Source organism: Lagopus leucura, unplaced genomic scaffold (genome assembly GCF_019238085.1).
Source record: "Lagopus leucura isolate 7727_CA_CO unplaced genomic scaffold, USGS_WTPT01 Super-Scaffold_100037, whole genome shotgun sequence".
Lineage (NCBI taxonomy): Eukaryota > Metazoa > Chordata > Aves > Galliformes > Phasianidae > Lagopus > Lagopus leucura.
Window position 1 is genome coordinate 2,317,347 of NW_024962286.1, and position 27,203 is coordinate 2,344,549.

General features: G+C 40.4%; 1 protein-coding gene across 2 annotated transcripts in view; it reads left to right on the forward strand.

The window, feature by feature from the left end:
- Positions 1-27,203, forward strand: part of MTOR (mechanistic target of rapamycin kinase) — a 61,446-nt gene that overhangs the window by 28,560 nt on the left and 5,683 nt on the right. For both annotated transcript variants that reach the window (XM_042883042.1, XM_042883043.1), the window contains exons 29-50: positions 6,325-6,400; positions 8,062-8,201; positions 11,187-11,287; positions 12,029-12,144; positions 13,454-13,531; positions 13,899-14,006; positions 15,611-15,736; positions 16,125-16,256; positions 18,676-18,791; positions 19,995-20,112; positions 20,479-20,685; positions 21,043-21,143; positions 21,380-21,476; positions 22,095-22,193; positions 22,800-22,922; positions 23,511-23,693; positions 24,349-24,483; positions 24,780-24,954; positions 25,159-25,294; positions 25,854-26,001; positions 26,686-26,808; positions 27,077-27,159. In XM_042883042.1, the coding sequence (XP_042738976.1) occupies positions 6,325-6,400; positions 8,062-8,201; positions 11,187-11,287; positions 12,029-12,144; positions 13,454-13,531; positions 13,899-14,006; positions 15,611-15,736; positions 16,125-16,256; positions 18,676-18,791; positions 19,995-20,112; positions 20,479-20,685; positions 21,043-21,143; positions 21,380-21,476; positions 22,095-22,193; positions 22,800-22,922; positions 23,511-23,693; positions 24,349-24,483; positions 24,780-24,954; positions 25,159-25,294; positions 25,854-26,001; positions 26,686-26,808; positions 27,077-27,159 (2,721 nt within the window). The remainder of the gene's footprint in view (positions 1-6,324; positions 6,401-8,061; positions 8,202-11,186; positions 11,288-12,028; positions 12,145-13,453; positions 13,532-13,898; positions 14,007-15,610; positions 15,737-16,124; positions 16,257-18,675; positions 18,792-19,994; positions 20,113-20,478; positions 20,686-21,042; positions 21,144-21,379; positions 21,477-22,094; positions 22,194-22,799; positions 22,923-23,510; positions 23,694-24,348; positions 24,484-24,779; positions 24,955-25,158; positions 25,295-25,853; positions 26,002-26,685; positions 26,809-27,076; positions 27,160-27,203) is intronic.

The following is a 27,203-nucleotide window of genomic DNA, read 5'->3' on the forward strand; positions in this document are numbered from 1 at the left end:
TATGTTACGTAATTGGAGAAGTATATTAATATCACTCAATTAGAACCAGGTATCTGACCCTGGAGGGCCAGATTAAATTAGAGATGGGTGTAAATGAGTGCCTTGTCTGTAGAGTTTTTCTGGCAGGTGTTTGTGAAGCGAGAGAAGAAAAGCTGTGCCCTGTGGCTATTTATTTGGTAGCCAGCCATTGCAAAACCCTTAACACCTATCTGTCAAATGCTTAAACCTAGCATTCCTGGTGCCTGCTGAGATGGCAGAGATGCTCAGCTCTCTCCTGGCAGAGCCCAGAGGTCCATGCTTTTGCCAGAGCACTCTGAAGAACTGCTTTTCTCTTCTAGACAGCCAGGAAGCATGGAAAAGCATGGAACTGCTCACCTCTCTTCTTAGATATGCATAAACGTTCACTTTGCTGTTGCTGTACAGTAATGACTTCTGGAAGGGTGAGGATTGGGAGCAGTAGTCTGGTCTGTAAGCAGTCACTCATTGCAACTGTTTATTGAAAACAGCTCTTTGCTGGCAGTTGTTTTTTTCTGAAGTTTGTTGAATCAAGAATTCAGGGATGCCTGAACACAAACTGTAGAATTGAGGAAATTAGCCCATAAATCCAGTTCCTGGTGCCAAAGGATTATCTGTTCTGCAAAGTAGCAGTAGCTTCCACTTCTAGTCCCAGAAACAAGCTCTTACCACTGCTGGAGGAAAAACAAGCTTGAATTGGGTGGATAAAATCTGCGAGATAGAGGAGGTTTGATTTTGTACAGTGGTGAGGAGACAACTTTGGCTGCTTTTAGATGTTACACACAGGCTGCTTTATTGCAAAAATAAGGGCTTTTTTTTTTTTTTCTAACGAGCCTTGAGAACTTTGTGGAGATAGAAAACGTGTGCTCCTTCCCAGCTGGTCTCGGGACTTCATGAAAAGTCTCTAATATTAACAAAAATAACTGGGGAAGGTGAAGGAAGGTCCAGGCTCTTAATTCTTATTCTTGAAGATTTAATATGTTTTGAGTGACAGAATTTTGCTAGATGTCCTTAAAAGTAGTGGATGACTGGACTGTATAAAAGGGAATATTTCTAGTGAGCACTAGACATCATGCCTGGGCTTTATGGAGGAGGAAATCATCAGTGGGGTGTTTTTCCTGCTGAAGACAGTAGAGTTGTTTTTCATTCCTAGTTGATGTCTGGTTTCTATTTAAACAGCCTTCAGAATAGACAAGCAATAGAGTGCCTTTCTCTTAAATAAGTAATGGAATTACTTTTTGTAATTCCAGCTCAGAAGTGAGCTTTGCGCATTGAAGACTTGCATTTTTGTTTGGTGTCTTGACAATCAAACAATAGGTTTGCCTGACCTCTCACAACTAATTAAGTTCACAGATAGAAGATTTTGTCCAGGATTTTCATATCAGGGAATTGGTCAGGGATAGGCTCTTTTTCCCATTACTATGCCATTCCATCTCTACAAACTCTTTTTCATCAGGCTTGTCACATCTTAATATCCTGCTCATCTTCAAGTGCTACGGGCAGGTTAAGGTTGGACAGGGGTTGGATGTTCTCCTAGCCCAGCTCTCTCCTAACAATTTTTGATTGTCAAGATTAACAATTAACAAACAGGGGGATTCATTAACAAACGGGGGAAAAAAAGTGTAATTTAGGATTTATGTCTTCTCTCTAGAAAGCTTTCTGTACCCACCTCGTCTCCTTATCCAGCTGCCCCTTCTATCTCTGCTGAAGACTGTGCACTTGAAATATGAAATTAATGCTTCTGATATTGTTATTGAGATCAAATCCAATTATCCTGTACTGCTTTATGTAAGTCCAGGTGGGCCAAACTCAAAACTGGAGGAAATCACTTTTGCAGCTGATTAGTGCTCATTTTGAAAGAAAGTATAAGGATCTTGCAGGCTGTTTTATTGGTTTCCTTATTCACTTTATTCCACGAAACACAAAATCAAATAATGTGTAATTATTTGTATATTATTATATATTATATTGTAATATAATATAGTATGTATATAATATAGTAATATAATATAATATATAATATTATATTATAATATGTATATTATAAAGTAGTGAAATGAGGGCAATGTATATTAGAATCCCTGTCTTGAAACAGCTTAAGAAGTCTTGCTGTCTGCCTTGGCTCCCTGCGTAGCTGTGTTTTGTGTACCGTTCTGATTCATGTAAGCAGGCAAACAATACAGATGGCTTGTGCTTTACTTAGAAGACTGTAAGTGTGTGCAGATGGTGTTTAAAAGATTGAATTTCGGAGTATTTTGCTTGAGCATTTTTCTGAAGGGAAAACAATTCACAACTTAGCATTTCTGGAAGCAAGAAGGTAGCTGCTGTCCAGGCCAAAATACTGTTTTATGTAAAAATTTAAATCTCATGGAAATAAATTAAATGTAGCATACAGACACTACTGGAGTGCACTGTAAACGTAAAAGGCATTTGGAGAGCATTAGGAGAGCATGTTGTCTGTTTCTTACAGGAAGAATTTTTTAACTTTAAGCAACTGGAAGAAGGTACTTCAACCTTTCCTCAAAGTTGGCATATGTACCCTGTGACCAGGCAAACCTACACCTAAAACTTCCAGGGCGTGGAGTGGTCTTCTCTTATGGCCTGATGTTGAGTAAAGGGTTTGAGTTGTGTGGTTGGTTTCTGTTGACAGTAGTCTGTATTTTGTTGGCTTCTAAACAAAAATGAGCAGATGAACTTGTTCTGCACTCAGTGGATATGGAAAAGAAATCATTTTTGCTTTAATTTTAAGCTTCATATTACCTTGAATTGGGAACAACTGCAAGGACACCACCCAGCAATCACAGACCGGAACGCCTGTCTGCTGGGTTAGCCAGCAGCATTGCTTCTATCTTGAGAGATGTTTTCCCACCTTCTTTAATCCAAAAAGATACTGTACAAACTGTTACCAGGTACAAAAAGAAGACATCCCCCTGTCTTACAGCAGTGATGTTATGGCTAAAATCCCTGCAAACTGCCTGGCTGGAGCATTAGCCCTTCAGGGCTGCTTTTGTGTACCTGCATGCTTTTATGTAGTGTTGTTCATTCTATTCAGTCCCCATCATAATAACTAAAAAAAAACAACCAAACAACAGCCTTCTAATGCTTTAAAATATTGTAGAATTTAGGACGATTTTTTTTAGGCAGGTATCTGCAATGAGAGGTAATGCTTTTATAGCAGGGAGGTGAAAGTGGAGGAAGTGCAAAGTGGCACCATTTCTGAGTATGTATTTTGAGTGTATTAACAGGGCTCCACGTGGAAATGCTTTTCCAAAAGGAGTACAGTCTGTTGGCCTGCTCTCAGAGAATTTGTATGCAGAGAGCAGTGGGTCTGTTAAGAACTCATTCCGATCAGCTGCAGTAGCAGTGGCTTTTGGGAACTGTCAGTATACTTCCAGTGATCCAGTGGATGAGAAAGCACAGAAATCCAAGCTCTTTTAGAACAAAAACCACAAGATCAGAACTTAATTAATTCATAAACAACTGCATTTTCTTTAGCAAAAGGATGCTCTGATTGCCAAGGATTTATTGCTGTGAGGAAAGTCAGTGAGTATTCAGCCATCATTAGTAGAAGTCAGCTTGAGATGTGAGTCTTGCTTTGGAGGGATTTCTGTGTTCTTCTTGACAGTTGCAATTCTCTGTGTTGAGGTTTGTTTTTGTCAAAGCAATGGATGCTTTCTTCTTCTTCCATTTGTGTAAGCACACTTTTAATGTGCTCTATCAGGACACTGACAGGTTCTCCATCAGTGGCTTATCCCAGTACAAAGAATTACTTAGCTGTACTCACTGTCTGGGTTAGATCATTTACTAAGAGTGATTTATGGCTAATAATAACAACACAGGTGTTCTATCTATCACTATATATTCTTTTAAACCCAGGCCTTTCTCCTTCCCCTTCTTTCCTCTCCTTCTCCTTAAACCTAACAGCTACAGCTTAGAGTAGTGAAACGTGTAATTGTACTGTGGAGAGCCAAGAAAGTACAAAACAAAAAGGAATGATTGAGTGCACCAGGGAGCATCAGCAAAAGTGCAGTGCTAATAGTCAAAGAATAAAAGATAATGGACAATTTGTCAGGACATGTTGACAAGAAAGATAAGTTGGAAGTAATTAAGTGCCTGACATACTGGAAGTGATGTTCCTGCCAATGGCTCTTTAAATCATCAGGACATGAAATGTGACAACCATTTATCACTTTTATGGGGCACTGCTGTCTAGCTTTCCCTTGGGAAGCGTGGAGTAGTATGTACTTCAACTATCTTACTTTCAGAAAGGCATGGGTACGTTCCAAGAGCTTCCCATTTTTGGGTGCCTGTCTTTAAGAGCTGTGATTGTGGTTCATTCTTAGTCTAAGTCTAATTTGACCTCAAACTGTTCCTAGTTCCTATTTCCAAAGGTGTTTTACTTGACGTTGCCAGATACCCAGTGTGTCAATGAGCTTGGTTCTGTAGTTGTCAAGAAAGGAAGCTTTCAGGGAGAGAATAAATATATAGCACTTGAAAATGTTCCTTCTCTTGACAGTCTGTTCAGATGACTGCCTTTAATACTGTAGATTTCATTGTTTTGTATGATTCAGTGCAGCTCTTATGGGGAAAAGATACATATGTATAAGCTGTCATTCTGACAACAGGTAACGAGGGGCATTTCTGCAAGCTACACCTATCTGTAACAACATATTCAAAGCCTGCTAGAACTGTCTCTGCATTGCTGTCACTGCCCATGTTTTGATAGGTTTTGCTGTTTTGCACTTCCATTGTTAACAAGTACTAATATTGGATTGTAATGTGTTGTAACGTGCTCAGTTATTGTGACATCATTTGGAACAGCTTGCCCTCTTTGTTTTCCAGTGTCAGTAGGGAAAGAGGAGAGCAATGAGCCAGAAAATGTTAACAAATAAGTCTTATAAAATAGCAAGAGCTCTATAAAAAGGTATTGAAGAGATGTTGAGCAAAAGCACTGATAACAAGAACCACTGTGGAGATAGAGCCATTTCTGACTGTAGAATAAAAAAGCAACCATGTGAAATAACAGTGATTCAGAGCACATCACTTGAGCTGGTGAGCCAGGCTCAGGAGTTGTCTACTTGTGTTTCACAAAACTCAGATACCCCTGCAAAGCAAGGAGAGTGTGTTTAACTCAATAGGATGCTGTGACAGCAGGTGTTTCTGCCATGGTCTTGAACACAGGCAAGAGAAGAGTACTGGTATGGGTTGGCCCCAGTGCAGAGGTGTTACTTGAAGCTGAGTGGTTTGTCAGCTGTTCTAGTGATGGAGCTCATTTCCTGCAGTGTTAAAATCTCAACTCCAGATTTTCAAGGGAGTTGGTGATCTAGGTAAGACAAATGGAAGGGAAAAATATCAGCACTGTAAAGCTCTTAGTAAGTGCAGCTGGTATTTGGTGGTGGGAAGGTCTTGTGTACATAGAGGTGGGTAAGATGGAAAAAAAATGCTAGGGAGGAGGTTCTATCTTAATAAAATGAGATTCTGAGGAAATTAAAATGAAGAAATGGAACATGAGAGCAGGCACTGAAGTTTTGCACAAGTCCCCTTTTGATCACTGTTAAATCTTGTTTGTATCCCTACATTTAATGGTAGCGAAGAGGCAAAGTGATAACTGGAGAAACAAAACAAGCAAAACCTCAGAAGAATCCTTTCCAGTGTGGCTGCCAGTGATTTTTTTTTTAAAGACGGACGTCTGTATCTGAAAGTATTCTTATATAATGCGTTTGCACTGGCTTGGCAACATCTGCACCTTCAGTTCCACCATTTCATATGCCCTCCTGTGAATCTGGTTGTGCACGGCTGTGTGTCTGCTGGATGTGTTTTTGCCTGTAGTGTAAATGGAAAGCTGACATGGATCGTCATCTTACATGAGCACTTCCAAAAGGAAATCTCAGTGTTGTAGGAAAGACTTCATATAAATTTCCAAGTGGAAACCTACTTAATCAGTAGTCTGAAAATGCCTTGCAATTTTTTTTATTTCCAGTATGCAGTGTATGTAGTCCAGCCTTTCTTAACACTGCATCCAGGAAGCTGGTTACAGTGGTAAAGTGAAGCTAGCAGACTGCTATTAATGATATACAGTTGTTGTTTTGTGTAACAGGTCTTGGGAATAGATGCAGAGAATATATGTACCCCTATTGTAGCCATTGTGTCTCTTCATTAGTCTACTCATTCACTTAAAAGTTTTGAAGGAAAAGCACCATGTTCCATTGGTATTTCTAATGGACAGAACGTGATTCTATCAAGGAGAAGCTCATACCAGCCCCTGAGTGCTGCCAGCTGTGTTAAATGATCTTTCTCTTCCCTCTTCAGCATTAACAACAAACTGCAACAGCCAGAAGCAGCTGCTGGGGTGCTGGAATATGCCATGAAGCACTTTGGGGAGCTGGTGAGTCGTGGTGGATAACTGTTCCTTGTGCCTAATGTTAAGTCATTTTAGTTTGAACTCTGTAACTCTGTTTCTGCTGTGTGTTGGGAAGGAAGGACATAAGTTCCTGTTCTGAGCTTTAAATGTTTGAGAGTTTTCTGAGAAACTGTTCTGGTGACACCCTGCAGGTAAGAATTTAATGGAAGTTAAGCCTCTAGCTTCTCTTATTCAAGTGGCATGTGAACCTGTCAGAGAGTTTATGGATACTAGTTTTTGGAACAGTAAGTTGTCCAATCCTGTACAGTTTTGACTGCTCACAGGAATGGAACAGATACAGAAGGGTATCTTCTCTTAATGACCATTTTTCTTCTTTTTCTCTTTAATAATAATTTAACTCGTGTTTGAGGATTCAAGTACCTATGTTCTCCAGCCAATTCTACCTTGTTAACAACATGATTTTGCAGTGGTAATTCTTGCAGTGCCTTAGGGAGATTGATTGGGAAGAGAAAGCAACCCTCTAAGCACAGTAGACCAGGCCTTTTTCACTAGGAGCTGCTAGAAAGTGGGAACAGGTTTAAGCATGGAATGGTGGAACTCATTCAGATTGGATTCCTCTGGTGTTAGGATTAAGTGAAGCTATGACCTGAACTGGAAAAGAGGTCCTTCTGGGAGAAGTACTGACTTCAGAACAACTCTGCACCTACTTATGATTCCTTGGGACGGTTGAGCACAACCCTTATTAGCTAATTCTGACCTCACTCTTGAGAAGTAACGTATTTCAGTATGCACTGCCTATTCTAGGAAACTCTACAAAGAAATTAAGAGGATCTGTGAGCTCTGCTTTCAGGAACTCATTTGAAATGTTATGACTAAGCCAGGATGTTAAAGGGCTGGTATATAAACATCCTAAGTGGGAGACCTGGCATGCAGAGCATGGGTTATGTTGACCCTCCCCAGTGGGCTGAGAAAAGAATCCATGCTGCAGCATATGTCAAGGCATGAGCTGCCAAAGGCTCAGCAGAAAAAACTTTGGCAGAGATCAGCATGGAAGAAAGATCCAAGGCATTTTATTTCTTGAAAATTAGAAACCGAATCTAGGAACAGACTGAAGAGAGGTTTGTGCAGCTGATAAGGATCACCATTAGGTTTTTAAAACCTCTGTTACAAACCACAGCCTTCTCTTGTAAGGGTTTTGGTTGGACCCCATCATACCTGCCTGACCTGCTGGAAAATGGCCTAGTAGTAGCCAGACACACAGTGCACACTGTGCTTTTTTCTTTTCTTCCCAGTTAGTCACATCATTTCGCAGCGCAACACAATGGCAAATTGAGTATTTAATACATTTGCTGGTTTTGCCCCTTGCTCCCCAGCTCCAAGAAGAAAAGGATCAGGCAGAGCCCAGCTGCTTAGCTAGTATTTCAGTAGCAGGGAATTGGTGATACAACCCTCTGGGTAATCTTGATACATTGATTCATTTCTGTCAAGCTTGGGCAATGCTTAAAATTTGTTTTTTCATGAGCTCACAGCTTTTTTCTGTATCTGAGTGAGTTTATTTCAAATCGTCAGAGGGCCAAATGAGCACCATAGACGTAGAAGTTTCCAAGTGAAGTTGCAGTAGGTAATATGGAATGTTGAATACTAATGCTGCTATTTTTTCTGATTGTTATTTTTCAATCCCCCAGGAAATTCAAGCTACCTGGTATGAAAAGCTTCATGAATGGGAAGATGCTCTGGTAGCCTATGACAAGAAGATGGACACAAACAAAGATGATCCTGAGCTGATGCTGGGACGAATGCGTTGCTTGGAAGCACTTGGAGAATGGTAAGAGGAATATCTGAAGATTGAGAAAAGTCCAGTTAATTATATCAAGAAATCTGTCCCGTATTAAAATAATCTACATTCTCTCCTTCTCCTGTTCTTTTGTATTTTCTTGCTGTTTCAGAAATGCAAGCTGCTCTACTTCTCAAATCAGTGCCTGACTTTTCTGTGGATTCCGTCACCTTTGTGATTTTTTTTCCTGCCTAAATTCCTTCTTACCTAATAGTTTGAGCATTTCTTTGTACTTCTTTGTCCATGGTCATCATAATTGGAAATAACATTCAAGCATTTTGAGATTAACCACCTGATAAATGGAGGTCTGTGTAGGGGGATCTGCAGCCTGACGATCGTATCAGCTCCATTTTTAAGAGAATGATGACCTTTCAGGAAACATCGACTGGGCAGGATTTGTCAAAAACAATCATAAAATGAGTTAAGCTTGGCCCTCCTTTGTAAACTTTAGTAATAAAGTAACAGATTACTTGTTGTCAGACCTACCATGCCTACCCAGAATGCAGTCTTCTGGACGACTGGTAGTGAAGTTGTCTGCTTCCCAGCAATCACCTCGGTGTAAGACTATGCTGAGTAAATTGCTCTCACTTTAAAACCCTTATAAATTACTGAATTTTCTGTTACTGCTCTTTTTAACATACATTAAGCATTGCCTTTGTGAAAGTTGGACCTCAAACCCTGTGTTAAACACACATTGTCAACAAGTAATGGAATACAGTTGATTTTCTTGAGAGGATGAGCTCGTAGTCACTTGTAGCTTGTTAGGTGAGACTTGTTTTGTTTTTTTGTCTTCCCACTCACCTCAGTTCAAAGAAGATAATGGAAGCAGACATATCCTGTGCACTGTAGTGTGGAGTTCTACCCAGGGGCATAACTGCAGTTCAGGTGCCGCCTTCCTACTGAACTTTTCATGTCACTAGAGCCCTGTGCTGATGGGTCCTGACGTGAACCCATGGACGGCGCACTGTAAGGAGACTCCTCTTCCCTAAAGACATTTTACTGTTGGAGAAGCAGAGCTGTTTGAGAAGCACAGTTCTAACAGCATTTTTCTACCCTTTCTGTTTCTGGATGAGGGTGAGGCACATTGGGTGGTGTTTTTCTCAGTAGGAGAAATGAAGCCTTTTACTGGGCAGTTTTGCAGTCATCTTTTCTAGGAAGTAGGCAGCTCCCCGCAGAAATTCCTTTCTCCTGTGGAATGAGTATTTGTGTAAAATATCCTTTAGAGCCTTCTCCTTCCTCACATGTTAATGATAAATACATAATAAAAAGGTTCTACTCTTCTCTTGTAACTGGAGGTTGTGTACCTCATGATGGTCTGTAGCCATGAAAGCAACCCAGGTGGTTTGGCTCAGTGTTTTTTTTTTTGTCTGGTACGAGAGAATTGTCACATCCAGGTACTGGGTTTTCTTATACCAAAGTTCTGTTCCCTGTAGTGTCTTTTAGCCTATAATTATGCAGTTGTAGAATTTTTTTTCTACCTTTTTGAGGGGGCTTTCTCAGGCATTCTCACCCCTTTTTCATGTTTGTTTGTTTGTTTTTTTCCCTGAAGGATCTGAAAGGCAGGTAGATGTATCAAAGAAATTGAGCCTAAAATTTGAAGAATTTAATTCAGAATCTGTGACATGGCAGATGACTAAAAGTGTTTAGAAAGAACCTGACTTTTTGTTTTTCCTGTAACATCAGTTAAAAAGAAAATTTGAAAAAAACAGGGACCACTTACATGCTTTCTGTGATGTTACCCGCAATTAAGTACAGCTGAGAGATTCCATTACTTGTCTAAACCTAAAAGTGTTTTGTTTGTTCTTTCTACAATTCAGAAGTGCTTTTGCAAAGGTGCTGTCTGCTCTCTGACAGCTGACTTACATAGACATCATCCCCAGACTGAGGACTCCCTTGTTTGGCTGCTGATATTCTTCAGTAGCATTCAACATGATTATCTTGTGTTGTTGAAGCCTTCTTGACGTAGTATGACACTAAATCTAGGGCTGATGCTACACAGCATCATTATTTCAGTACTCTGTGCAGTGACATTTTGAAAGACCAGCCAAAATATTCTTGGCTGTTTGTCTCCTGATGTGGTTATGTCTGCAAGAGTCATGCTGCTTCATTAGCATCTACTAGGTCTTGATTTACTGCTGTTACTGTTTGGCTTGGGTTTTCATTTGTTGTGTTTTATTTTCTCCTGGGCCATTAAGCTGTCAGAATGACTGTCTTGCCTGTGGCAGCCCATTGGTTCTGTTTGACTAATTCATCTTTCTTTTTGGGAGAGGAGAGGATGACAGTAGAGAAGGAAAGTTGGCAGCTATTTCACTGCTGCGGAGCATCCAGCCTAAGAAATGCTGGAACTGCAACACCCACAGTACTTGGTTTGATTAACAGAGCATTCACAGTTGATTTAAAAGACATCATATAAAAAATACTGATGTTTCCTCTCAGCTGGAGATGAAATATCTGGAGGCCCCTCTGAGATCTTGCCACAACAAGTCTTCATAATAGGTTACAACAACACTGTTTTTCTAGTTTCAGTCTTCAAACTTAATTGTATGTTTATCCAAAGTGTTTGATAGTGGGAGCCATTTGTAAGCTGTTCATGTAATACATTCTTTGTACTGAGGCTTCAGGAAAAAAAAAAATTCTTGATAACTTCTGATCTTGCTTTTTAGTATCTTCAGAGTATTATTTTTTCTTGGATTTATGGACTGTGGTTCACAGATCCATTTGTAGAATAGGCATTACTAAATGCTGAGGAACAAATGCAAACTTCTGTCTGGACTTGTGTTTTCAAAGCATAGCGTGTTCTTAAATCATTCTTGGATGATAGGATGTTTGTCATCAAACTAGCATGTCTGAGTTGGCCAGGTGAGAAGAGGTGAATCTGTTCTCCACTCTACATAAAAAGAATTAGGCCTGTTGCTTAACGAGGTAAAGCTCTTGGAAGAAACTTTCCACTGATTAGAAATTGTGGTTTCTTTGTAGGGGCCAACTCCACCAGCAGTGCTGTGAGAAGTGGACGCAGGTCAATGATGAAACTCAAGCTAAGATGGCAAGGATGGCTGCTGCTGCTGCCTGGGGTCTAGGTGATGTATCTTTGTAGCTGTGTTCCTTTGGAGAACCTGTGTTTACGTACGGTGTCCCTGTGTGGTGCCGAGTAACAGAGGCTGCCTCGTGGGTCAGGGGAGATAAGCAGGTACTTAACTGGTCTCTTTTACTTAGTTTTGCACTGAACGTAGCTCAGACTTGAAATGAGGTGAATAGAATTTCTCTGATCTCTGGCAGACTCTTATTTAGAAATTACAACCTTGTCCATTGAGAATTTTGGTAGGTTATCTTGATTGAGCGGGCAATCTTAAGTGGAATGAATCTGCAGATGGTCCAAAAATTGCTATTGCTGATAGCTAGGTATTTACTAAAAATGCTCATAAATCACCTTTTGTTTATCAGTCTTTGAGTAAAGTTAATCATCTGCTCTGTGGAACACGAGCTCATTTAAATGTTTTGGCAATGGCAGCGGCTGAGTCACATAAGGAAGATGTTAAAAATCCTCATGATGAATGTACCTAATCATGCAATATTAACTGAGTAGTCTTCTGACATCTGCCTAGAGGTGGAATTTGATTAATTGTAAAAGACCAAAGAGAATTGGTTCAAGCAGGTACCAGTCGTCAGTTCAAATGGTACAGGCTGAGGGAAGCAATAGAAGTTCCCAGTACCATACTGAATTCAGGCCTAGTCACTAAGGCCCAAGCACTGTAACATAATCCTGTTCTTATCTCACAGAGGGGGCTGTTGCGTTGCTGAGGGTATTTGTGTCTCTGCAGGTCAGTGGGACAGCATGGAAGAATATACCTGCATGATCCCAAGGGACACCCACGATGGTGCCTTCTACAGGGCTGTACTGGCTCTTCACCAGGACCTTTTCTCACTGGCTCAGCAGGTAACTCCTTCCTAGCCTTCCCAAAAGCTGGTTTAGGATGAGCTAGATTACAGAGCTACGTGGAAGGCATGCTGTTTCAAAGTGTTTAGCTATAACACGTAATTGCTCAGTAATCTTTTTTTCCACTGATGTATTAGACCTTGTTGATTGAGCTTGTCTTTTGTTTCTAGAAACACAGCGGTGAATTTATTGGTACAGATTTTAGAGGTCCAGAGCTGTAGAGTGCAGAGAGTCTTAGGCTTCTTTGGTCAGTTTTCTAAAGGAAGTGCAAAAAGTTTATCTCAGCAGGGATTCCGTTCTGCAAGATACTGCTTAATAAAAGACATTAATGCCATAAGACACACGTAAGAATCTCCATGAACATTCTTTGCACTTCTGTACATTGCAGCTTTTGCAGTGAAGTGTTTGTGTATCTCACATAGCAGAATTTCTGCTCTGATTTTTCTGGCAGCAGTGATAAATCTTAAATGGAGATCAGAAATCACGGCAAGGAATGACTCCATTAAGTAGAGCTGTACTGGTGTGCACGTTTGCCACAAAGGAGATTTACAGAGATACTTTTCCCCCCTGTAGATGTGAAGCTTGTTGTTTACTTTCCAACGAAGCTCAAGTAGCATTTCTCAGAATTCTATTCTGACTTGCCAACTTAGATAAAGGAGTTCAGTCTGCTTTGTCAAAACCCACACACCGATTTTTGAATGATATGCACAGTAGAATTATCCAGGCATTCAAAGGGGAAGGGTTTGTGATTAACCTTCAACATTTTAAACAGGAAAAACTCTAGATAAGAGATTATGTAATGACTGGAACCAGAGGAGGATTTATTTCCTGCTTGAAAAGCATGCCTTAGTTGCAGTGAGAGAATTGGAATTTGCAGATCCTGTAAAATTCATAAAAACCTGCTTGGTTATATAAAACAGTGAAAACCACTTTCTGTCATTGTGAATTAAGAAAGACATTTCTTGAGTCTTTCTGTAGCTGACTCTCTTGCACTAAAATGCAAACTTCTGTTTTCCTCCATGAATGTTTTCAGTGATAATCTTTACAATGAGAGTAGGATTAGAGGTACTGCAGGCTTTTGTAGAGGGACAAACTTTGCAGCTGTTCAGGTGATAAATAAACCTCTTCCTCCTATACCTCCCATTAAGTGCTGCTTTCCTGTTGGTTCTTCCAGCTCGTAACATCCTTTCCTGCTCCTTGCTGGACAATGTGAACAGTGCCATCTCTGTTCAGGAGATGAAATCAGTTTGAGCAGTTGACTCGTGATAAAACACCCCCATCTTCACTCCAAAATCTTATTTTATTTCAGTGCATTGACAAGGCCAGAGATCTGCTCGATGCTGAGCTGACTGCCATGGCAGGCGAGAGCTACAGTCGAGCCTATGGAGTAAGTTCTCACTCTTAGCCTTCATTCTCCTCACTGCTGCTTTATAATATCCCTAGAAATCATGTAAAACTTTTTAACTAGTGTTAGTATCGAACATAAGATCTTTTTAAGACTGTGAGCTAAATGACTCTTGTCAGAGAATAAGACTGCTTAAGGATTAATTAAACAATTAAATGAATGCTACCCCTCAAAAGAAGTGAGAATTGCCATTTGCAAATGGTGTGTCATCTAAATGTCAGTCTATAGCAGTCTGTCCATTACCTGCTGGGGAAAGCTCACGGGCCTAAGATTCGGGTGCCAAAATGCTGTTTGTTAATTATAGATTTGTTCTGTAGTGATTAGGATGGAATGTGATTGTTTCCTTTAGGCGATGGTATCCTGCCAGATGCTGTCAGAGCTGGAAGAAGTTATCCAGTATAAACTTGTACCAGAACGTCGTGAGATCATCCGCCAGATATGGTGGGAAAGACTGCAGGTACATCAGTGTAGAGGATGGTGATGCTGATATTTTGAGTCTGAACAGCTTCCTTCGAAGTCGGCGTGATGGCTCAGCTGTTCATTCTTGTTCCAGTCCAACGCCATGTGTTCTGACGTGGCTGTTTGCTTTCTGTCTCCTTTGTGTTGTCCTTGTGGATTTTTAGGTTAGTCTGCCTGAGGTGTCTACAGATGTGACACCTTAATAGGTGATCTAAGCTTGAAATGAATGTGTGCAAAGCAGAGATGCTGGTAGCACCTCCAGAGCTGCTTGTCCCAGTGTTGGACCTCACCTGAAAATATTGGTTCTAGTACAACTGGTTTGAACTTTTTACCTGTCTGGCTGCATTTTAAGGAGAAGCAAATTCTCTCACAATACTGGAAAACCAGACAGAGAATTCACATACATGTAAAAGATCGTTCTTTTCTTGAAGTACTCTGATCCCTGGAAAGGATTAAAAGGAAAAAAAAAACAAACAACAAAAAACAAACATAGGGCAAAATGTTCTAATTATAAATTTTTATAGACTGTATGGAAAAGGAATTTCTCCCCTTGCAGATTTCTCCACTGCTCTATATGCCTTTTTATGAAAGACTGTTTCTGCTGCATGTTTTTTTAGCTGTTTGGGAAGCTGTGACAAAAGCTTTAGTCTCTCATCTGCATTCCTGTCTGTAAGAGCTCAGGAGCATTCCACTGGAGTGGAGAAACTGTGTGTGACAGGAAGTGTAATGTCTGAATACAGCTGTTAAAAGCAGTACGTGCAGTTCTTACACATTTTACAGCTTCTTTTAAATAATTTTCAAATGCCAATTGGATGCATTGTGTACTTGGGTGTCAAGAAACAACTTTGTCTAACTTCCCAGCCCTCAATTAAGGGGAAGGATAAAAAAGGAAAAGGAACAGATGCTTTGGTACAAAGGAGCTTGCTGCCATTGGGAATTCTCTTTTTTACCTCAAAATCTGTGTTGTCTCTGGATTAATACTAACTTCAGAGCATCACTGCTAACTCTGAGGTATTTGGTCACTGAATTTGGTCATTTCCATCCTTTCTGAAATTCTACTTTGCTGTAGCATCCTCAAACATTTGAAATGCAGACTCATCCTGATGTGACCAAGTGTTCTGGGCCTTTCCCTTCAGGCAGGCATGAGCTAGGCAAGCAGTATCTGTGTATAGGGTTTGTAACTGTTTAAACCAAAAACAGACGTTAAAGCTGAGTTGAGAAGGGTAACAAAACATTTGACATGGTTTGGAACTGCACAAATAACTTCCATGATTTTGGACACATTCTTCTTTAGAAGCTTTTCTCCTGGAGAAGAGGAGAAGCTCTTCTCTTAGGGAATATCACTGGACTGCAAGCACTGTGCTGACTTCCCATGCATTGTGGGCTGCAGGCTGTAAGGGCCAGGAACTTAACATGCTACACACACTACAGTTTGAAGAAATAGCCAGCTAGTTTTTTTTTTATATTGGCCTGCTGTAAATTATGGCTACTGAAGTCTATCCATCTTGGGAAAAGTCCCTTCAGATTCTGAGTTAAGACTTAGGGCTCTGTGGAATAGGCTGAATATACAGCCATAACCCCTTTTCTTCCTTTATCTCCTAGGGCTGTCAGCGGATTGTGGAAGACTGGCAGAGAATATTGATGGTTCGGTCTCTTGTTGTGAATCCTCATGAGGACATGAGAACTTGGCTGAAGTATGCCAGCTTGTGTGGCAAGAGTGGGAGACTGGTGAGCATTAGCAACCTCTACAACACGTTAACAGACAGCTGATTTCTTCTAACTGGCTTGTAGCCAGCGATGTTAGTATCAAGAAATGCTACAATTCAGTTGCAATATTCACCACTAGATTTATTACAAAAAATACTTGAAACAGACTTCACCCTCTGTATTGGCTTCTCAAAAGGTAATTTAATGCTCAGGTTCCAGTAAAGATATATATGGTTTATGATGTGGTATTCTTGAGTCCAGGAAGTGGTAAAAAGGCTGCTGCATCTGTGCTTTATATTGCTGGTTTAGCTTTTCTAATGGCAGGCAATTCTGCAGTGAATATGAGATGGAGGTGAGGATGAGCTTGTTCTAACTTCTTTTTTTCTGTAATGTTTGTAATTTCCTCCAGGCTTTGGCCCATAAGACACTTGTCCTGCTCTTGGGAGTAGATCCATCCCGCCAGCTGGATCACCCACTGCCAACAGTACATCCCCAAGTGACTTATGCATACATGAAACACATGTGGAAGAGCGCCCGTAAGGTACAGAACAACGTTGCACCCTCTGCGTTTTGCTGCTCAGTTTTTGTGCAGTGCCATACACTTCAGCTCTTCATAGCCTGCACGGGACAAAGACAAGAGTGAAGGTTTTACTTTTTTAAAAAAAAAAGGATGACTAGTCTCTTTCCTTATCATTATTTTAAAGGCAAGCTTTTTATTTTAAGTCTCACTAGACAGAGGAAACCTGGCCCGATTTTATTTTCTGCATGGGAAGATTTGTTGTTAAAGCAGTATCAGGTATCCAAGGCACACAGCTAAGTTTAATAGTCAATTGGAACTCTTCTCTCCTCACCAGAGTTTTACTGTGTAGGCTCAGCACATAGCTTTTCTTCCACTGCTCCGATTGCCAGGTCTCCGTATCTTACGCATGGTCAGGGCTACACAATGGAAAAAGAAAGGAGTTCTTTCATTTCCAGTTTTAGAATATCTAGAACAATTTGTACTTAGTTGCTAAGCAGAACTTTTATTAAAGACACAATTGAAAATGTCTTACTGAAAGACAGCTGAAAAGTACATAGGGTTTTGTCAGGGGAACTATTTGGCACTGAGGAGCCTGGGATGAACGTTTATGACATTGCAACACAGAGAATTTACATACTCAAATCCAATAAGCCTCAGACTGGGTAACTTACCTTTTTTTTTAATATACATTAAAGCCTTCATTTATTGTCATATTCTGCCACATCTTTTTTTGATTTTTTTTCTGTCTTTGGGGTTGCCAGCACTGGAGCAGAGCTGTTGCTGTGGGATGCTGGCCATGACCTAACTATTCTTTATTTGAATTTAAAAAACAGAAGGAGCTGCTGATGAGGCCCTGTTCTGTTGGCTTTGTAAAGCAGTGTAATGGTCTCTTACTTCTTTGAATGACCCCAGGAATATATGGGTATTCCCTGCCAGCTTCTCTCAATGAAAGTGCCTTTCTCTCTTTGACCTGTGATAAAGAAATAGGTAAAAAAAGATGCAGGAAGAGAATATATTTAAACTAAACTGTTTATTATAGATTATGTGGAAGCCCATGAGGACAGGAGGAAAAAAAAAAAAAGGAAAGCAGCAAAGATGAGAGAGAGAGACAGACGTGGATGCAATCACAAGCTCTTGCCTGCTGAATGATTTCATATTTTCCTACAGCACATAAGCTCTGTGCACATAGAGACTTTCACAGTTATGTTTTGACAAATATCTGCTACAACAGCACTACTGTTTTTAAGATTGTTTTTTCCTCCTACATCTAATGAAGTATCTAAGTTATTACCTGTGGAACGGCGCCTCCCTGTTAATGATGTGATACTTGAATTTTGCCTTAAGCCAATACTCTTTTTCATGACAACTGATTTGTGCATGCTGACATTTGAACCGGACAAATAAGGCATTTCAATGCAGGTGATTGCTGTCTCACTTGAAAGTAGATCATTCCTGTAGGTGGAACAGAAGTAAATTGGACTCTTAATAGCACCTTCTGCAGTTTCTGACCTGAAATGACCTTGCAGTTTGCAAGAGCTTTACTCTAATTATTTCCACTGAGGCATGCATGCTTTTTTTCACTAAATTTTCAGGGTTCTTTACTCCATAATTCACCCAAAGGAATTTCAAAGAATTTTCCCCCAAAATATTGATAGTTACTTTAGAATTAATGCCTTCTGTAGTCTTCTGGCAAAGGAGCAACACGTTTGCACTTCTTAAACAACTTCAGGAGAGATCTGGATTTTCATCTGTTGAAATAAGTCATAGTACATACCACAGAACCTAAACTTTAAGTCTAGCCAAAGCCTGGCTTTTAGAAGGGAAGCTGCAAGTTCTCCTTTAGACAGTATTTTCTCAAATTGTCTGTTCCAAGCCATAGCATATTACAGGCAGGCTTCTTAGGATCTGTGATGCAGTCTGTTATGGTTGTGACCCATTCAGACACAGTATGTACACTATGAACATTTGACTGTTGGTTGCTGGACTCTTTGATGTACACTTTCAATTGCAACTGAGATATCACTACATGATTGATAGAATCTTTCTATACAGGAGCAGTAATAGGACAATCTCTGCTGTTGGAAGTTTATTCTCATATACTTGACCTTGCCAGCTTGCCAGATCTGGGTGCTTGCACTACTGTCAGTCATTCTGTCTACTGTATGTATGATGAGCATCAGGATGCAGTTATTTGTTCCTCAGTGTAGCAACTCAGAGGCCAGATTTATAAGGCAATTAAGAATTTTTATCTTGTTCATTTATTAGGGGTTACAGACCTGGCATAAATTTATTCCAGAGATATGTAAATGGTCAAGAAGCTTTCACAAAAACACAAAACTGTATTTTTTGCTCTTGGTGAAAACTTATTTCCATGTTGTCTTCCACATGCGAAATGTTGTTTAACCCCCATGGCTCTTACACAACCATCATCCAATTACAGATCGATGCATTCCAGCACATGCAGCACTTTGTGCAGACGATGCAGCAGCAGGCACAGCATGCTATTGCCACTGAGGACCAGCAGCACAAGCAGGAACTCCACAAGCTTATGGCACGGTCAGCACCCAGTCCTGGGAGATCCTTTTAGCTCTGTGGTAACGCTGTCTGTCCTGAGGTCCATGCATATGAGACGTGTTAGATGAGACCCACGTTTTGATTGAGAGGAAAAAGATTTCTCATTTAGATGGTAGAAGGCCCTTTCAATATTCATCATTGTATATCTCATGATTTCAGGAAGTGTTACTGTGACACGTCAGTGTAAACAAGCTGATATTTGTCCCTGGCACCTGGCTGTGTTATTCCAGCTCTGTGGCTCCCTGGCAGAAGGCATCGCTCTCATCTGTTTTTTCAGGGGATTCAGTCAGCAGGAATGAAACTCTTCCCACATGCCTGGCACATCTGTGCCTTCGTTTGACAGCAGTACTTTGGGCATCGGGTGCCAAGCATGTGATGGTCTCTTAAAATATTGTTGTAATGAAATGCATCTCATAAGCTCTGTTTTCCTCCATAAAGCTGTGGTTACCAGATCTGTTATTTCCAATTTGAAGAAGAAATCTCATGGTACTCATTAAAGAAGGGTTAGTTTTATGGGAATGGAAACTTGATAACAGCATTGTCTTAGTATTTTCAGGTTGACAATCATGGAAAATAAGTTAGCAATGACTTATTTTTCTTGAACAAGGCTTGCAGGAAAAGTCAAAATACTGAAAGAACAGCTATGTAACTGTGGTATTTAGAGTCTGCTGAGAGAGCAAAGTATTAAGCTTAGCACAGAGCTTCACAGCCCCACCCTACTGCAGGAAAAAATGTTGTTTTTCTTTCCTTTGGGAGGAGATGGCTTAATGGGGTTTCTGGCTTGGGGGAAGAGCATTTGCTCTGCACTTCTGCTGGCTGGCTGGTGCCTGGTCTCTCCAGAAGGCTAGTTTGTATGGTGATAAATACAGCTAGTCAGCACACATGCTGTGTGTCTTTTATCATCACTTAATAAGTGTTTTGATGCTTTTGTTAGCTACTTCTAAAGTGCATTTTATAACTGATAAAAATGAGGAACACAATTTGACCCTTGCCTTGTTCCATAAAGTTTAAACCAACCTTACCTGTTAAGTGCACGCGCTCCATCTGTAGAAGAGGCTTACTGAGTGAGTTTAGCACATGAAACATTTTTTTTCAGGCTCTGGATAAGAATTCTGCCTCTTAAACCAGCAGGTTTTGTTTTCATTTCAGGTTGTGTCTGAGTCAATAATCCCTTTGCTTAACCAGGTGTTTCCTGAAACTGGGTGAGTGGCAGCTGAACCTGCAAGGCATCAATGAGAGTACCATCCCCAAAGTCTTACAGTACTACAGTGCTGCAACAGAGCACGATCGCAACTGGTACAAGGTCAGTGAGGAGAGGTTCAGACAGCAGAGAGAGAGTGAATCTGATCACATCTCCTCTATCTTTTTCCTATTACACCTCCTTAAGCTTTGAAGAATTAAGGAGTATGGGAAGGTAACGTGATTTATTTTTAGTTCTTTTGATGCTGTAACATCCAATATGGAGCTCTTGATTGAGAGCTCACCGTGATGTTGAGATAATGAGGCAATAAAAACTATAAGTGATTAGAGAAAGCAAAGCGTTGTGCTGTCTGCAGGGTATTGCTTCTCATCTAGATTCAGAAAGGTTGAATTATTACCTAATACTCAGTAGAAGTTGCAGAAAGGATTAGTCTTCACCATTTTTGAAGTTCTTCTCTCCTGTTGGCAGGCCTGGCATGCCTGGGCAGTGATGAATTTTGAAGCAGTGCTTCACTACAAACATCAGAACCAGGCCAGAGATGAGAAGAAGAAATTGCGTCATGCCAGCGGTGCCAGTATCACCAGTGCCAACACTGAGGGCAGCAACAGTGAGAGTGATGCAGAGAGCACAGAGAACAGTCCCATCCCATCTCCAGTGCAGAAAAAAGTCACTGAGGTATCAGTCTTCCCTGTTAACCTAAAGAAATAGGTACTTAGTAGCTTGCTTCCTGTGTCTGAAGACTGTGTATGCTTGGTTTGTGGACATGCTTGCCTGCATATAGCCAACAAACTGAGGTATAAAAACGCTTCACAGTCTGACCAGCATGAAAGGTCTATGTAAATACAGATCTATATAAATATATTTTGTCAAGCAAGAAGTAAAATCCAGGAGTGATCTGGTCTGTGGGAGCATGAATGGAAGCCAACTATAATGTGGATTAGGTCTGTTCTCCCTCTTTCCCCATGCTAAGTTTAGGATTCCTCTGGATTGATGTTCCTGTGTAGAACTAATGCAGCAATTTCATTCCAAAAGGATTTATCCAAGACCCTCTTGATGTACACAGTCCCCGCTGTGCAAGGTTTCTTCAGATCCATATCTCTGTCTCGAGGAAACAACCTACAAGACACTCTCAGGTATGTAATAAAGTCCATAGTAAATGAAATCTAGCTGATAAAGCCAGGTAGTTTAAGATTAGGTAGAGCCTTTTTTCTGCTCTTGTTATAGCTAAACTTCCAACTAATGCCTGTTAGGTTATCTTAGTTTGGTTCTGGGAAGAAGAATTTTTGTAAATGTAACTGAAGATATTTGACTGGAATGATAATTTTTGTTTTGTTCTGTTTCATTCCTAATGAATGTTTCTTTCTTCCAGAGTCCTTACACTATGGTTTGATTATGGTCACTGGCCTGATGTGAATGAAGCTTTGGTTGAAGGGGTCAAGGCAATCCAAATAGATACTTGGTTGCAGGTAAGGAACACGAAGGACTAAGGCCTCGGGGATCCCAAGGGGGTCTTTCACAAGTTACCCAGGATGATCCTTTGCTAAACATTTCCTTGGGTGAGTGGCAAGAGCAGAGTGCATGCAGTACAGTTTGTAACTGACTTAACAAGAATTCTGAACAGATACTAAAGAAGCATTCTGGCATTAATTTCTATATTTATATGTAGACTAGCTCATATGAATAAGAGACCAAAGATTTTAAAATTGAAGATAGTGATCAAGTATAAAACAACACTGCTATTCCAATGTAATCCCAACAGTGAGTCCATTTTGAGACTACTTTGTACTTTGAGTCTTTAAAAATGGCTTAATTTCTTATTTGAGTGTTACACTTCCAAGACATGTCTTGCTCTGTCCATGTGAAGATCCTATAATAGCTTTGCACAGAACATTTCTCATCTCAACGAGTTGGTCTGCATTTTTGGCACTGTTTGGGACTTTGCTATGTTGTCCTCTGACTCAAAAATGAATGATGGGCCTGTATCTTCTTTAGAGACTGAGATCTCTGGCTGAGAGCAGAAAACAGCTTGTGAACTGCGTGTGTGAGCTGATAGGGATGTTTGTTTTACTTATCCTTACTATTAGGTTATCCCTCAGCTTATTGCAAGAATTGACACCCCTCGCCCATTAGTAGGACGTCTCATTCATCAGCTCCTCACAGATATTGGACGGTACCACCCCCAGGTAAGCTGTAGCTTAGGGAAGGAATTTCTATTCCTTGTCTCCTGTTAAGGTATTTCTTCTGTGTTCCATCTCACTGCTCTTGCTACCTGCTATGGAATTCACAGCAGGTGGAAGTGGGGGCATTGCTGCTGCTGCAGTTCTGAGGGACAATTTCACCTCAGTCCTATTCAATTAAAAAAAAAGAAATTGGAGGTGGGTGAGCCATGCTGCAGAGGAAGTCCTCTTCCTCTAATAGAAAATTGGATAGTGCAGATTGGCATCTTAAATCTAACCTCAGTAAGTGACTGATAAGAGCCTGCTCCTGAGGTGTTTTTCCCAGAATTTCTTCCTACAGCATGGAAAATCACAAAATGCTGAGTATGTTTTTCTGTTCTTTGGGTTTGATACAGGCTCTTAGGGTCAATCTGCTGTTCAGAGAATTAAAGTCTTGTAATCTTTTTGGATTGGAATACTTTAAACAGCAAATTCCTACCAACTCTCTCAAGAACCAAGACTACTTTCTCTTGTCTGACCCTAAGACTGCTATTAATGTTCTGCTAATCTTTCAATTTATGCAACTCTTCTGTATGGTCCTAAAATATTATTATTTGTTGATATCACTTGTAGGCTTTGATCTATCCTTTGACTGTGGCATCTAAATCCACAACCACTGCTCGCCATAATGCTGCAAATAAAATCTTGAAAAACATGTGTGAGCACAGTAACACACTGGTGCAGCAGGCAATGATGGTGAGTGCTTAAGTGTATCATAAGGTATATGATGTTTCAGGTATGACCGTACAAAAATGACTGTTCAATGTTAATTTTGATCAATTATAAGTTCGGGGTTTTTTTAATTTGGGAGAACTTAATGTCAGTATAATTTCTAGAGAATAACATGAAATGAGCCATAACATTCAGACAGAGTTCTTGTGTGTCCTCATGAATAAAGATGGAATAAATGAAGAGTCATTTTTTCAGAGATTTTTGCTTAATGATAAGTGGAAACAAAACTTTTCATTTAATTCAATTGCTGTGTAATTTAATTCAATTGCTCAAGCTTTTTATGCATAAATGAAAACTAGTGCTATTAGGCCAAGTTACACAAATATATACAATATTTCAGAGGCAACAAGTTCAGTGAGAAAAGCCTGATCATCATCTTACAGGAAAAGATACAACAAACTTGTGGGAGTTTTTGTAGCTCCCTCTAGCTGGCAGCAAGAAATACTTCATAACCATCAGAGAAGAAAGTTGTTCTACATTTTTAAGCATACATTCATAATGGTTAGGGATTTTCTTGAGTATTTTATCTTTTCTTTTCCTGATCTGGAATAGGTAAGTGAAGAGCTAATCCGTGTGGCAATCCTGTGGCATGAGATGTGGCACGAAGGGTTGGAAGAAGCATCTCGTCTGTACTTCGGAGAAAGAAATGTGAAGGGAATGTTTGAGGTGCTGGAACCACTTCATGCTATGATGGAGCGTGGGCCTCAGACTTTAAAAGAGACATCCTTCAATCAGGTATCAGCAAATAAACTTCTGTTTGCCCTCAAAATTAGGCAGGACAGCCTCCTGCCCCAGATGAGTTCCAAGGACCGCTGCCCTCTAAGAGAAAGACTCAGGCTGTTGAGATTATTATGTTGTTAGATTTCATTGCTTTTCATTTATTTCTGGGTCTGCATTGCTTTTGGCGGCTATGGATTTCCATGCCTACAGCAGCACAGATTGCCCTAGTCTTTATCAAGTGGGTATGTGATGAGATCTGGAAGACATACAAGAGCTTTGCAATTAACTGTTCTAACTCCGTTCTGCTTTGCTTCATGATAACCACCAGCACAGACTGAAGATATTATCTCTCTCAAGTCTCCAAAAGAAATTCATTTGAGCTTGTTAGCCTACTGTTAAAGGGTCTATTAATATTTGACAGAATGAATGTTCTATTCATTCTGTTGCCTCCTATTGTGAAGTCTGTTTGGGAGTAATGTTGCCCAAAACACTCAGTGCCTGTCTTAGATCCAGGAATTTCTGGTTCATTAGCTTTGGCGCGCTATGAAAAAATGTGAGGTCAAGGATTTGCAATGGAATTTGAAAATAGACTGTACTGGTATTAAGTGGTCTCCACCTGTTCCACTGTAGTCTGTAGAAATGTTTCTCTTGTTTTTCACTTCCTCCCTAGGCCTATGGCAGAGATCTCATGGAAGCTCAAGAGTGGTGCAGGAAGTATATGAAATCAGGAAACGTCAAGGACCTAACCCAGGCTTGGGATCTCTATTACCACGTTTTCAGGCGTATCTCAAAGCAGTTGCCTCAGGTATGGGGAGAGGTACAGTTCTCTCATGGGGTTACAGTGCATGTTGTCAATACTAATCTCTGTGTTCTTGTTATTCAGAGCATTCAGATTCAGTATTCTAGAATTAACTGCTTTTAATTTGCTCAGAAGCTTCATAAGCTTCAAGTTTTCTACTTTGCAGCCCTTTTGGCAAGAGCTGAAGTATTGACAGCTGACTGTGAACTGTTCTAGGCTCCTCGCCAGCACGAGCTCTTCAGATGTTTAAGTGAGATTTAACTGAAATGCTTGAGGGGTTGTGTTTCATCTGTCTTCTGTAGCTCACTTCTTTGGAACTACAGTACGTGTCACCAAAACTCTTAATGTGCCGGGACCTGGAATTGGCAGTGCCAGGAACATACGATCCCAACCAGCCCATCATCCGCATTCAGTCCATTGCACCCTCACTTCAGGTCATCACCTCCAAGCAGCGGCCCAGGAAACTAACATTAATGGGTAAGAGGAAGCAGTTTGTACTTTGCTATTCCAGTATTTAAACAGTTGGTTTTAGTATATGTCATGTAAAACTTGTACAGCATTTCCATTCTGGTAGTCTGGTCAGTCTGACTGCCAAACTTCTCAGTTCTTCTGTGTCCTTGTGTTTACTCTTTAGTGTTTTGCTCAGTGGGAGTAAACTTTTCCCTGTTAATCCTTTTTCAGGAAGCAATGGGCACGAGTTTGTGTTCCTTCTGAAAGGTCATGAAGACCTTCGTCAAGATGAAAGAGTGATGCAGCTTTTTGGGTTGGTCAACACTCTGCTAGCAAACGACCCGACTTCTCTTCGTAAAAACCTCAGGTGTGTGTTAGGGATGGTTACTGAGTGCATGAGTGACAACAAATGCACAGGAAACCTTGGCATATCCAGTGGTTTGTAAGGAAGTGAAGAGTATTGGAGCTCAGCTGATTTGAACATGCAAGAGAACACCCATTCATAGACTGAAACTTGGAGATGTTTTACATAAAACAAAAACTCCCTCAGTGTACAAATTCTTTCTTGAGAATTGTTAATAGTATTCGGGATATTTCAGGATAGGCTCCTAGGGCAGTGCTCAAGCTGAGAGCAGGCTTTTTATCAAGGATTTTTTTTATTATAGTGAGTAAACACTCTGGTCAATAGTCACTGACTGCAGTTCTGTACACTGCTGTTCAAACATCAGCATATTAAATGGCATGTGCAAATTATAGATATTCATGGGTCGCACAATATGTGCCTGCTAAAAGCAGCATTCCTGTGAAAACCACATCAGCCATCCAAATGGGTGCTCCAGTTCTGTTTGGGGGGGGGAAGTTCAAGTGTAGTAAGTTATAACATACAACAATTTGAGCTCTGATTGTCCGTTTGTTTTTTCCTGTAGCATCCAGAGATACGCTGTTATTCCACTGTCCACGAATTCAGGCTTGATAGGTTGGGTCCCCCACTGTGACACACTGCATGCCCTCATCCGAGACTACAGAGAGAAGAAAAAGATCCTGCTGAACATCGAGCATCGCATCATGCTGAGGGTAAAGGGCAAAAGTAGCACATTTTTTGGTACATTCTTTTAGGACTTCAGTGTCTTAGTAAAGAACAGTGATGCGCACATTTTTCTTACTTTACCTGTTTTCTAATTTGTTGTTGGTACCAATAATAAATGCAAGAATATCACATAAGTGTTCTAAAATGTTACTAAAAGGCAAAAGTGGACATAAATTTATTTGTTTCTCCTTTCCTATTTTAGCAGTGACCATAAGTTGTCACCAGCTGGTGACTAAAATGTGTTTTGCATGAATATGATGGGCCTTATAGAAGGTGCCACACTGCTGGCATTTACAAACATTGTGACTAGGGAACATGGCCAAAGTTAGACAGAATGGAGAAACAGACCGTTACTAGAGAAGCTGGAATTGCCTGCCAAAAAGGAACTTGTGTGCCAACCCAGGAAATGTTTCTCAAAACATATTTACCTCAGCAGTATTTTAATTAAATACGGCTATGGGCTGTTTTTTTGGGTGCTAAATTGTTTCCTATCCTATTTCACCTGAGTCCTTTGCTGTAGTTCTCATACTGTTTGGGAACATACTGGTCAGTCTGCAAATAATTTTGTATCACGTTTATTTTGAAATCAGTGATTGCTGTGTTTCTCATAGTACAGCTAGGGGTTACTGAATGTTTGTTCTTAGTTGCTTAATGTCACTTCTCAATTATAGATGGCTCCAGATTACGACCACCTGACTTTAATGCAGAAGGTAGAAGTATTTGAACATGCTGTCAATAACACAGCTGGTGATGACCTTGCCAAACTGTTGTGGTTGAAAAGCCCAAGCTCAGAGGTTAGTTCAGCACATGTACTGTCTTCTCTGCAGAATGTGGGAGGAGTGGGTGCACTTGCAGATCACAAACTCCAAATGAATCTCTACAGGAGGTGTTTTTTCCACAAACAAACAAACCTTTGCTGCTTCGTGAAGATCTTTCCCTGTTTGGAAGCTATCGGGTTTTGAGTGGTTTTCACATTCCAAAACGTAGCAGTTCTTGTATAAATTATAAGCTGAAACATGCAACGTGCCTGCCTGACTTCTTCTATTCTGTCCCTGCTTGTAGGTATGGTTTGACAGAAGAACAAACTACACTCGATCACTAGCTGTGATGTCAATGGTTGGGTACATTTTGGGTCTTGGGGACAGGTGAGTAATATTGCAAAGGTTTTTGTTTGTTTTTTAAATGAAAG